At 62.4% G+C, this 12,348-nt stretch overlaps 1 protein-coding gene and 1 long non-coding RNA gene across 16 annotated transcripts in view; one reads left to right on the forward strand and one right to left on the reverse strand.

The window, feature by feature from the left end:
* Positions 1–12,348, reverse strand: part of RXRA (retinoid X receptor alpha) — a 120,570-nt gene that overhangs the window by 85,166 nt on the left and 23,056 nt on the right. Inside the window, exon 2 of one of the 15 annotated variants that reach the window (XM_077967165.1) lies at positions 11,645–11,707. The exons of 12 other annotated variants lie outside the window; for them this stretch is intronic. In XM_077967165.1, coding sequence (XP_077823291.1) covers positions 11,645–11,702 — 58 coding nt within the window. In that variant the 5' untranslated portion in view covers positions 11,703–11,707. Of the gene's footprint in view, positions 1–11,393; positions 11,866–12,348 lie in introns of those variants that run through there. 2 more of the 15 variants (XM_077967153.1, XM_077967154.1) reach the window with 2 other exon arrangements.
* Positions 3,301–7,412, forward strand: LOC144334971 (uncharacterized). Its single transcript, XR_013405313.1, has 3 exons — positions 3,301–4,328; positions 4,385–5,386; positions 5,469–7,412. It is a non-coding gene; the product is annotated as an uncharacterized LOC144334971 (long non-coding RNA).

The following is a 12,348-nucleotide window of genomic DNA, read 5'->3' on the forward strand; positions in this document are numbered from 1 at the left end:
TCCCGCGACGAGCAGGGTGGGAATGGAGAAGGAACCAGTGCTTCCTGCTCGCTCTGACCTGCCGCCCGACAGGCCAGTCCACAGCCTGTCACCGGCTCAGGCAGTGCAGTCTCCAGGGAAGGCAGACACCCAGCCCAGTAACCTCCACCAAGGCTACCAAGGACAGCTGGCAGCTTCCAGGCCCTGCCCAGGGATCTGGCCCACCCCAGGCAGGACAGAGCAATCACGGGGGCCTTAGATAAAGCCCTGGGGCCACTCAGCAGCCGCGAAAGCATGGTGGCATCTGTGCCAGGTGGGCCCACTGGGCGCACCACACCTCCACCCTCTGGTTACTGCTCCATTCCCCTCCTGGTCCCATGCAACCCTAGCCCGGGAACCCCCGCGGCTCCAGAAGCTTCCCTGTTCCCGTTCCCTCACAGGCCAGGCCCACCCAGAGCCACCATGCTGACCAGCATAGCAGGACAATCTCGGGAACAAAGCCCCTGGGGAAACGGGCTGGGACCAGGGCCTAGAGCCTACCCAGGACCATCCAGGACAGACAGGCCACATCCTTGCTGGGAGGGGCAGGGCTGGGTGTCACCTCCCCACCCCACCGGGGCCACACGGGGCTTGTCCAGACTCCAGGACCACGCTTCTCTTGCCCTCAGCCAGTGTGTGCTATTTATCCAGCAGAGGGAGGGAGGGAGGGAAAACAATGCACGTGGCTGATCTGCAGGGGGTGGGTCACACCCCTCCTCAGAGGTCAGGGCAGCCCCTCCAGGCCTCCCCAGGCGGGCACCCTCACCTTCCAAGCAGGCAAAGCCACAGTGCCCCGGGAATCACGCGACGACTTATGGAACTGATGTTCACGCCGAGATGAGGGTGTGCCCGGTGGAGGGGATGGGGAAGGGTGGGAGGCACGAGGCAGAAGGGAGCCTGGGAAGGGAGGGGAGGTGGGCCGGGGCACACCTGCAGCCATTAATTAGCTCGTTATTGCCAGATAATTATCTCTGGGGCCTCCAAAGCTTTCAAAGCCCACTTCAGAGCCGCTGGCAGCAGCAGCACACCCATCTCACAGCCAACGCCTGAGGACCTCAAAGGCAGGTGGCCCTGGCTCTGCCTCAGTTTCCCCAGCTATTCAGTGGCATGCATGTTCTTTACATCTCACCCTCCGTGCCCTCAGATGTGAGCAGGGGACCCCGGAAACAGAAAGAACACCTCTGTCTTCCTCAATTTAATAGACAGCGGGTCTGGAAGCTTCCTCCACCCCTGGCTACAGCCTGGCCCTCCTCTCGACCTCTCCCACACGGCAGCCCCCAGCAGCTGTACAATGAATGCTCCCTGGACCCTGGTGAGCCTCCCAGAACTGGGCATGGGGTAGGAGTAGGGCACAGGGCTTAATGAAAATCCCCTGCCACGTGGGGCTGTTGGCCCCAGGGCTCCACCTGCCCTTCCCCTGAGCCTAGCAGCAGGCCCCGGGGGGCTCCTGGCCTTCTGCCCGCAGCCCTCACCACTCATGTGAGCAAGCAGCACACACATAGGCCAGGCTCAGACCTGCCAACATTCCCAAAGCCAGCACACCCCATAGAGACCCCAGCCGGGGCCCAGGCCTGTCCTGGAAACTGCTTGTCTCAGGCAGGGTCCCGGGGCTCTGCCCAGTCCTGCAGACAACCAGGGAGGGACAGGGAGGGGAGAGCAGGGCCTAGGGCAGTGCTGCTGTGCTGGAACAGCACCCAAACAGGAGCCGAAAAGCAGGTCCCAGACCTCTGGGGAAGTCTCTGGAACAAGACCTTGTCAGTTCCTGGGCGGCACCAACAGGGCCAAGTCCAGACCCTGCACAAGGCCTCTGAGGACCGCACAGGCTCAGCTCCTGACCTCCCCGTACAGGCCCCGGAACTCTCCCAGTTTTGAGCCTTTGCATATGCTGTTCCCCATATGTTCCCTGTCACCTCCCCCAGGAAGCCCTCCCTCCAGCTCCACCGCACCCAGGCTGAGGGAGACCTGTTGGCCCCGAACTGTGGCTCCCGCCTGCCTGCCTGCTATTGGAGGAAAGTGGCTGGTGGTGGCCCAACAGGCCTGGTGCCCATCTCCCAGCTGGTGAGCCAGAGCCCCCAGGGACTGTGCAGGCAGAACTCGGTGTTTCAGCTCTGTCCCGCACAGACTCAGGCCTGGCTCGGTCCTCAGCAGGTGGCCGGGGCCTGGGCAGCACACCCTGCAGCAGCCCTCTTGGAAGCGGCCCACAGCCTCCTGCGGAGACGGTGCTGCAGGAGCCAGCCCTCGGGCCAGTGAGCAGCTGGGGTGTCAGGGAGCACAGCGGGTATGCCTCTCATCCCATCCCTGCCCCATGCCCCTGTGTTCTGTGGGGGCATCCCAGGCCCCAGGCCGGATGCTGCCCTCCTCCTCCTGCCCCCCCTCCTCCTCCTCCTCCTCTGCTGTGGCTCCTCCCCCGCTGTGGCTCCTCCCCCACTGTGGCTCCTCCCCCTGCCCACGGGGTCCGCTGTAAACTACCCCCATGGTCTCACCCTAGGATCAGACAGCGTGAAGGTTGCCAGGGAAAAATCAATAAACAAACTTATGAAGAAACTGTGATTTACACATAATTTTCTAAGAACACGTAATTTCCCAGGTGCTCTGCCCCGAGGGTGGCCAATTCTGCTTACCTCTGGTGCGTGTTTGTGTTCTGGAAGGTTCTGGGTAACATATCTGACTGGTTAAGCAGGGCATTCCCTAGCAAAGACCTGAACTTTCTGCTTGGGACTGCACAAACCACAGCCGAACCCTTGGCCTCAAACCCAGGGCCACGGCTCTCTGAGGGGCTGACTCAGGTCTGGGGGTCTCCCACCCTCTACCCATGATTCTCCCACTATTCCTGTGGTGTGGACAGTCCTCGTGAACATTCAGATCTCACCAACTGCACGGCCCCCAACCCGCAGCACAGGTGAGAAATCTGAGGCCCAGGAAGCACCTGACTTCACGCGGCTACAGCAGAGGGGCTGAGACGTGAATCAGCTCCGTGTGACCCCCCGTCCCTGGCCCTGAAAGTCCCCTTTTCCCAGGAACCTGCAGGGAGCCCAGGTGAGGATGCGGGAGGCTGCGGCCTGCTCAGCAGCGAACTCTGGCCAGGTTTCTGCTCCGGGTTCTGGAGAAGGGCCCTCCACCGGGGCAGGAACCAAACCTGTCCAACCGCCCTAGACGATTCAGTGCCTGGGCAACTATCTGCTCCATCGAATTTCTCAACCCACTCACAGCAGGCAATTGCAACAGGCTGCGGAGACACAGATAAGGAGATTCAGGGTGTGGGTTGGGTGGGTTTAGGGGTGGATTTTTTTCTTTTGTTTTGCTTCCGCCCTGGCTATGCCTTCACACCTCCCCGGCTCTGCCCGGGGGCCTCTGAGCTTCCTGGGGGTGCCCAGCATGGGTCATGGGCACGGGCCTCGGGCCACCTCCAGGGCTGCTGAGGCTGGGAGAAAGGCAGGGTGCGGAGGTGTTGGGAGACACTTTCTATCAGGGCCATCGAGGGTGGTGGCTGAGCAGGGCCTCAGGCAGCGTGAGGCTGGGGCGTGGCAGGGGCCCCCACCTGGGAAAACCAAGCTTTCCCAACACTTTGAGGGCACAGGTGCCACCAGACAAGCTTGTCACCTTTCCCTCCACAGCAGGACAGTGGTGAGAACATTCGTCCTCCCCTGCAGGTGGCCAAGGATGGCTAATCCAAGAGCCACTGAGCAGGACGGCCACCACAGTGCTAGGATACAGTAGGTGCTCAGTGCACCGGGCCATCTCTCGAGGTAGGGGTGGTAAGACACACTTTTGGGCAAGGCACGGACCTTCTCCAGCCACAGACCTTCCCCAGCCTCCTGTGTCAGCAGGAAGGGCCTCCATCCTGCAGACCATGCTGCCCTATATACCCGGAAGCCCGGGTGGGCATTGCAGAAGCACAGGCAGCAATTCCTGGATTCTCAGCCCAGCCAGCACGCAATCCCCAGCCCAACGCCATCCCAGGTGTGTTCCGGCGGGAGCTTAACAATGGCTCCCCCTTACCAAAATCCAAGGTAGAAACCCTTCCCCGCTTTTTACCGATGAGGAGAGCAAGGCTGCGGCTGGTGAAGTGACCTGCCCGAGGCCCCAGAGCTCCCCCAGGGAGAGTCACCTACAAGAGCCTGACACAGTTCCCCTCCCTTGCAGGGCTGGGGCAAGGAAGCCAGGTGAGGGTGGAGCACCTTCCCCAGAAGGCCCCACCCTGCTCCACCTGGCAGGGGCAGGAGGGAAGGACATGCCAGCAGGGTCCATGCTTTTCCAGGTCACCAGGGAAAGGAGGCCTGGCCTGGGACAGGCCCGAGCCAGATCCCACAGTGAGGGCGCCATGGAAGCACCTCCCTGCCACTACTCTGTAGCAGTGCGGGCCCAGCGGCCATCCCGTGGGCAGGGAGCTGTCCCCCAGCCCCTCAGCTGCCCTCCCCCAGGGCTTGTCTGACACCTGGGCGCGGACCCTGGCCTCCTCCAAGCCTCTGACCCACTGAGAGGGTACCCGCGGAGCTTCCTGAAAAATGCAGACTCCAGGGCAGGGTGAGCCCAGGGCCCTGGGAGGAATTCTCCCGCACAGCTGCAGGTTGCACAACGGGCCAGGTCCCTACCTGTCTCCAACATGTGGCAAGGCTGCGTTCCAAGCTGAATACTCCAGAGGAGCAGGCCCAGGACCTCCCCCACCCAGCGGGGGTGCACACAGCTCCCTGGCCTCTGGGTCCTCAGCCTGGCTACAGAGCGCAGCTTTGAAAACCTGTGTGTGGACAGCGCCGCCCCTCCCAGCCGGACTCTACTACCCCACCCCTCCACTGTAACTCTGGGCCGGTGCCTCTCCCTCCCAACCCACCCTGAGACGTGAAGCCCAGGCGAGGAAAAATTAACCAAAAACGACAACTAGCAGTTCCTGGCGCTGGCTGAGCTGCAGGTGAGCTCCGTTGGCTTCATCTCTGTTCACCCTCCCAGCTCTTCGGAGACCGGCAGAGCAGGAAACTGAGGCTAGGAAGGAATCGGGGACTCTGTCCACTACCTCCCTGACCGAGGATAAGTGGCCAAGGGTCAGGCTACTTTTTACTGTTTGCTCTTCAGTTAACAGTGCCCGGTCCAGCTGGGGAGTTCAGAGACGCAGAGATACCCATGCCAGGCCCAGGCACACTAGGCACTGCTCATACACCTGGGACCCACAGCACAGCTCCTGGACAACTGGGCCTGCATTTCCCGCAGGTGAGGACAGAGGTCAGGGGAAAGAGAAGGACGCAAAGATGCAAGCACCCACAGCCGAGGTCCTCCCCCAGCATGCACAGGGGTGGTGCCCACAAGGGGTGAGGCAGAAAGGAGCTGGACACAGGAAAGGGTTCAGGGATGCCAGGTTCCTGCCTGCAGAGATGGGGTGGCCCAGCCCCAGCCCCGCCTTGAACCCCAAAGGCCAACGTGGGCAGAGTTGGAGCTGAGCCACCCCATCCCTGCCGGAGATGGGATGTACATGCCTCCTGGGATCACGGTCCTGACCGCTTCTAGATGAGAGGCTCTGCTCATGCAGTCTCCCGGAGCCGCTCTGCTCCCGACACCCAGAACTCCAGACTGGCTCCCAGACTCCCAACCACAGCTTCCCAGTGGCCTCTCAGCCCCTCCATCCCTAAGCCAGCTCCACCCGCTCTTAGGGAACTGGGAGTACATAGGCCTATGGGAAGGGGAGAGGCAAATCCAGGACGAGGACAACTGCAGCCTGGGGAGCCTGGAGGGCCCAAGACAGCGGAGGCAGGCCCAGATCTGAGACTTCAAGCAACAACAGGGCCTCTGAAGATTTCAGTCTTATGGCAAAGGCCAAGGCACAACAGATGCCAGCAGAGCTGCAGGAGGAACCCCAGGAATGCCCGGCCCAGGCCATCTCCACCAGTGGGCTCACCCTGAGGCACAACAGAATCACCAGGGAGCCCTGGTACCCAGGCACCACCCCCACGGCTGCCGATCTGATTGGTCTGAGGTGTGGCCGGGGCACCGGGAATCTTAAAAGTTCCTCATCTTCAAACGTTGCCGATGGGCAGCCCAGGTAAGACCCACTGAGCCCCGGCAGTGTGAGGCTGGCTCCAACCCGGGTGAGTTATTCCACCACCACACACGCACCGACCACCCCCTCACACCAACACTGTCCAAGGAGGGGGATCCAGAAGAGCCGGCAGTATGGGCAGAAAATTCTGCAGAAGTCACAGTGAAAACACACAGCGGTGGTACTAAGCTCTCGGTAGAAAGGTGACATCAGATTAGCACAGAGACCACAGGGCCAGGAGGGGAGCATGTGGCACGCAGGAGTGCCCCACAGCCCTCCTTGCAGACATCACCAATCCACCTACCCACCTTCCCTGCTGGGTCCCAGGCACCCCATCCGACCCGTCACAAGAGACACACAGGCTGGAACGCACCTCTAGGCCTTCCCAGGCACGGACCCAAGTGTTATTTTACGGTGGCAACAGAGAAGTCCAGGCTTCGTCTTTGCCTCTGCCCCCTTTCCCCAGGAGCTTGTGGCCACCTCCATGCCCAGTGAACAGCCACCAGGCACCCTCAGCCGAGCTCTCATCCACCCACAGCCCCATCCCCACCAGCCTTGGGGACACGTTCCCCAAATGCAGCCAGGCCGTCCGAGCTCACCGCCAGCAGGGCTCATAGATGAGTATGGCTGCCGGAGCCCCACCAGATTCTCAGCCAGAGGTCAGGTACACACCCCACAGGCGCAGCCCCAACGGGGCAGCCCGGGCCTGGAGGTCAACCAGGCCCATGGGCAGCATGAGGAGGCAGCAGTTCCCTCTCCTGCCTGCCAGGGCCTGACACCCCTGCACCGAGGGCACCTCTGCCCTGCCACCCTGGGGAAAGCGGGACAAGGCAGACAAGCTGCCAGCGTCCTCCCTCCTAGCTGTGGAGAGGAGGGGTGTTGGCTGTACAGGGGCTCGTGAACCCATGAGGCCGTGGAAGCTGCTGGGGCACCACTGGGCAGTGAACACACCTTTGAACGTAAGCGAGGGTTGGCTCACAGCGAAGGGCGCCTGTGGCCGGGCCCCAGGAAGGGACACTGGCTTAATGTGCACACACATGCGCTGTAACGCATGGGGCTGTGCGCACACATGCACACATGTGCACTCACGGCCCAGGCCACCTGCATTTTCACTCTTCAGCATGCTGGCCCGAGGCCTCCTACAACCATGGGCCATCAGAGATGCCACCTCTGGGGCACCAGGGATACCCCTGAGAAGGACTCCAGCAAATCTACTGAAGAAAACAAACCCACCTCCTCCACAGTTTGCTGTTTGCTCTTGTTTCAAAAGTAAAAGTTGGGATTCTTCCTCAAGCCCCAGAACCTCCCAGTTATGGGCCTGCCCCTACCAGCCACACCAACAGCCAGTTCCAGCCCCTCCTCCCCGTTCCCGAAGGGGACCCTATACCTGGGGTGGCTCATCCCCCCAGGCTGCACCCCCAGAGGCCAGCCCAGACAGCACAGGTGGTGGGAGGGTGTCAACAAACGTCACAGCATCCCTGGCTGGCTTTCCACGTGGGCGCCAGAAGGCAGGGCCAAGTGTCCCTAAAGAGAAGAGCAGGCTGAGGACGTACTTCCTCACACCAAGGAAGCAGGAGAGAACTCCCATGTCCCCAGGGCTCCTGACTCCCTGCCAGAGACAGGCCCAAGAGCCCTGGATGTCCCCAAAGGGAGACTGCTCCAACCTCAAGCGAGACTCGACACGGCCCAGACAGGCATGTGAGCCGTCGGCTGTGGAGCCCGCCCCATGCTGGCCCCCACATTGCCCGTCCCAGACAGTCCCAGGCAAGCCCTGACCTTGTTTTCCCTGGGGCAGCTGGTCCCCTGTGTCAAGCCAGCAGCCCAAGAGCTGCAGGGCTCAGCCAGGGTGCACCTTCAGCCCCACCAATGGAAAGCAGGGCCAGCAGGAGGCCGGGTGGTCCTGACAGACGCCAGTTCCCGCACAGTCTGCACACGGCTGGGCAGGGGTGAGGCAGGGAAGGCAGGACAGCCCCACCAGGCCCTGTGCTGCCCACTTGGGGCCTAGAGCAGGGCCCCCGCTCAGCAGCAGGGAAGGACTGCGGCTCCTCAGACTTCCTCATACCCCGGACTCATCCAGGGTCCCCGAGGCAGCTGTTTCCCATGCTCATCCTTCAGGCACCTGAGGGGCTGGCTGGACACCACCTCCCTGCTCCCCTCCCCTCGCCCCCCACGCACCTCCCCAGGATTTTCCAGGCACCCCGGGAGGCACAGAGTCAGTCTGCCCCTTTCCTCATCTCACCAGGCACCATCAAACCCACAGCGGCTCCTGGGCCACGCTGTTGTCCTCATTCCATGCCCAGAACCCTCCTCTTGCTGCACCCCAGCCTGACTCTGCCTTCAACAGCCTCTGACTCCCGCAGCCTGTGCAGCCTCGCTCCCTCCTCGGGCTGCCCGGAGGGCCCTCTGGCTCCAGCACCATGGCCCATGCAGGCAAACTCAGTAGGACTCTCAACCTCAGCCCCCAGGCCCTTCTGGTCCCAACCCACACATGCCACATGCACGCACACGTGCACACAGAAAAGAAGAACCACCTGACCCAACACACACTGGCACACCCCATGCCCTGCCAGAGCCGCAGCTGCTGTGCGGCCTCCATAAATCTCTCTGAGGCCCCGCACGCCCGCTCTGATCAACCCAACTCCATGTCATTCACCTCGCGTTCTGATGGTTAAAAATGCGTTCGCAGCAGCGCATTGGTTATTACGTCTCGGCCTTAATTAAAGAGGGCCGCAGAACGGCATTTTAACCAGCAATGTCATTTTCTAATTGACGCGGCTCCATTATCAAGAAAAATACTCAAACCAGCCTGAAACGGAGCCGGCCCCCCTCCTCCACCCTCCCGGAGGAGCAGGGATGGTTCAGCTTCAATTTTTAATCTGCTGATGAAATATTCACAGGCCAGGGAAGGGATTGCGTTTCCTGAGATGAAGGATCCCTGCCCTGTCGGGGCTCCCCACCTGGGAAGACAGAGTTTGGGGTGCTGGGGTCAGGGCCGTCTGGAGGAACAGAGCTATGCAGGTGGGGACTGGAGACCAGCCTGCCTCACAATCAGCCTGCGGGGCCCAGGACCACCACTTTGCCCTCCCCTCTGCCCGCTGCTGGCATAGGGCCCCTCGCGAGTGACCCTCCCAACTGTCCCTTCTCTGAGGAGGATGCCGCGGCCCAGAGAGCCAGGCACTGCCCCAAGGCCTCCCATGATTTCCTGCCAGGCCTCCTAGCCCCAGACCTGCCACCTCTTCAGACTCTGCCGGCCCCAAGCCTGGCCTGTGCAGGAGAAGGGAGCCCCAACGTTCTGATTTCCTAAGCAAAGCATTCAGAGGGCTTACAATAGGGTGTTTGTACCTCGAGGCCACACGCACTTCCCATGAAGTCTGAGGCTGGAGCTCCATGTTATAGGAAGGGACACTTAGGCAGGTGAGGGAAGCTCGGCCCCCCCTTGCTGAGGCACAGGGCCTCCTGTGGGTGCAGGACAGGTGGCCTCCGCACCATCATACAGCCGAGATGCTGATGCTGACCCTCAGTACAGATGAGGACAAGGTGGCAGGGGAGACACCACCCAAGCCAGGCCGGGCCCCGGGCTCAGCCTCTCAGCCCCTCGAATGCGTCTCCTCATGCAGTGGGGACAGGCGGCCGAGGAAAGCGGAGCCACTGGCCCAATCCCCACCCCCACCCACCTCAGCAGAAGGCATGAAAATGCCCCAGATGGAGCTGCTCCCGGGGGGAGGCTGGTTCTCGTGGGGAAGGGCAGAGTGGAGCTGGGCCAGGGAGGCCCCAGTGGGCAGTGCCTCAGGCTCCCCATGTGGGTGAGCACAGCCCGGGCACAGCACAGGGGCCCACACAATCCTCATGTAGCATCGTCTGGGGCTTGCTGTGCCTGGTGGAAGACACTAGCCGGAAACCACAGGCCTCCAAATGGAGCTGACCACCCACGGGCAGCCCCTGGGGACCCCAGCCACCAGTATGCCACCCATGTGACTACTACACAGCATATCCAGCTCTGAGCCACCACCCAGGGGGCGAGGACAGCCATCCCCCCTTACAGAAAAGGCAACTGAGGCTTGGAGGGGCAAAGGGCCTTCCAAGGCTGCAGCTGGCGAGGCGGGGGCCAGGGAACGATGCAGCAGCGCTGTGTTCAGGCCACTCCGCGGCTCCAGCCCCACCGGCTCTCGGGGGCCAGTTCCTCCCTCCCCCGGTGGTTTCCATACATCCTGCCCTGGGAGCCTGACACTGACCAGCTGCCCACTCGGCCCCAGACAGGCTGTTTAATCAAAGCGTGCGATCGGCATGACATCTCCTGGTATCTCTGGGCGGCTGCACCCCCATCCTCCACCCTCCCTCAACACACACACAGCCATCTGGCGGGTCTGCTCCTCCCGACCATAGGCCGGCAAGTGCTCTGGAAAGAGGCATGAACCAGGGGTCCTGGGCTTGGCGCAGGGGTCCCAGCGGTGCCTGCGGACCTCCAGACACCAGCCGCAGCCAGAAGCTGACCCAACTAGGAGGAGAGGAAGGTGTCACAGGCAGGGCGAGATCGTGCACACTGTCCACCCCACTCCCACCCCAGGAGAGCCTGCGGCACCCGTCCGCCCACCCGAGCCAGCCCAGCTCTGCCCCTCCTCCAAGCAGCTTTCCCGGGTGGACACCGCCCGGCAGGCCCAGCCCTGGGGAACCCTGTGCACAGCCCTGTGCCTCCAGGGAGACGGGCATTCAGGTAGAACTAAAGTCCCCAAACCTCATGAGACAAGTCAGCAGGCACACAGGTAACCTCGCCCGATGCGGGGTCTCCTGATGGCACCCACGCATGGGGCCACCTGAGAACCCTGCCCATCTGGCCCATGCTCGCCAAGTTGCTGGGTCCCTGTCCATGCATGCTCTACCCGCCACGAGCTTCAGGGCCGAGCCACCCCTGCAGTACCACTGCCACATGTGGCAGCCGAAGACCCCAGGCCACCTGAGCCAGCCTCTTCTCTTTCCCCACCAACCAGCCGTCCCTATCCTCCCTCCTGCTCCCCGTGGAGAGGCTTCCCTCCCTGCCACCAAGTTCGGCCAAGCCCTCCACCAGGCCGAGGCACCCCTGTCCAGAGCTACCCTCAGCAGGCCCACCACCGACACCCAGCTGTCCAGGTGCAGAGCAGGGGTCAGCAGGGCTCCCCGGGTGCCCAGCATGAGGAAGCGGGAGCTTGGGGCCAGGCTGGGACAGGGAGCTGGGGTCTGCAGGCCCAGCCAGACCCCTCTCCTGCAAGAGCCTCTGTGCAGGCCCTCACGAGGCGGGTCAGTGTTTGGGACCCCTCCTGGCCCTCGGTGAATTCAGGGACAGCACAGGTCCCCTCCCGGGAAGCGGCGTACCCACCGTGCATCACCAGCCTTCTCAGCGGGGACCAGCCCTTCACTGCAAGTGACAGAACTGGGTCTCGGATATGCCAGCCCCTCCCGAGTCTCAAGGCCCTGCTGGCGCAATGCCACGGTTGGCACTCAGGCGGTACAGAGCTGGTGTCCAAAGTCAGGTCCTGCCAAGGTCTGGGGCTTCTGGGTGTTTTAAAGCCACGCACACACATTCAGCTCTCCCTCAGGGACTGCAACCCCAGGCCCAGTTTCACCCACCTCGACATCCAGCATCCGGGGGAGGCACGTGAAGTCTTCTGACCACCGAACCCTGCATTGGGCCTGAGGCAGCACACAGCGGACACGTGATGCCTTTGACAGCGGATGGATGGGCAGGTGCCATGCAGCCTAGGACCCCGAGGACAGGGCGTACGTAGGCCGGGAAGCACTGAGCAGGAGCCAGCCCTCCATCGCAATCCCACAGCAGCATGGCTGTTCGAGCCTGGCTGAACTCAGCCAAGACTCAACCCACGTGTCGGCCACCTGCATCCCCCGGGACCAGATCAACATTCTGTCCGTGACTGGCCTCCATCTGCAGCAGGGGACAAGCGGCCACATGGGCCCTGGGGGACCTTGGGACAAAACTGGGCTGCGGGGACCCTCCCAGCCAGCCTGAGCTCAGAGGAGCTGCACCTGGCTCTCACTGCCCTGCATCCTGGAAACCATCGCACCACGATGCCCGCTGCGCCAGCAAATGCTGCTCTGTCCTCCCTCTCAAAACCCTGGCCCTGCCACCAAAATGTTCCAAGCTCCAACCACAGACCCCGGGGCCACTAAAATGTTCCAAGCTCCAACCACAGACCCTGGGGTTTCGCCTCCTGGGAGGCTTCCAGGTCTACCCCAGAGCTCTGGCATTCAATGCGCACTGCTCTTGTAACCTGCAAGGGGTCCTGCATGACCTCAACTGCAACTGCCTCCACACC

Source organism: Macaca mulatta, chromosome 15 (genome assembly GCF_049350105.2).
Source record: "Macaca mulatta isolate MMU2019108-1 chromosome 15, T2T-MMU8v2.0, whole genome shotgun sequence".
NCBI classification, from domain to species: Eukaryota; Metazoa; Chordata; class Mammalia; order Primates; family Cercopithecidae; genus Macaca; species Macaca mulatta.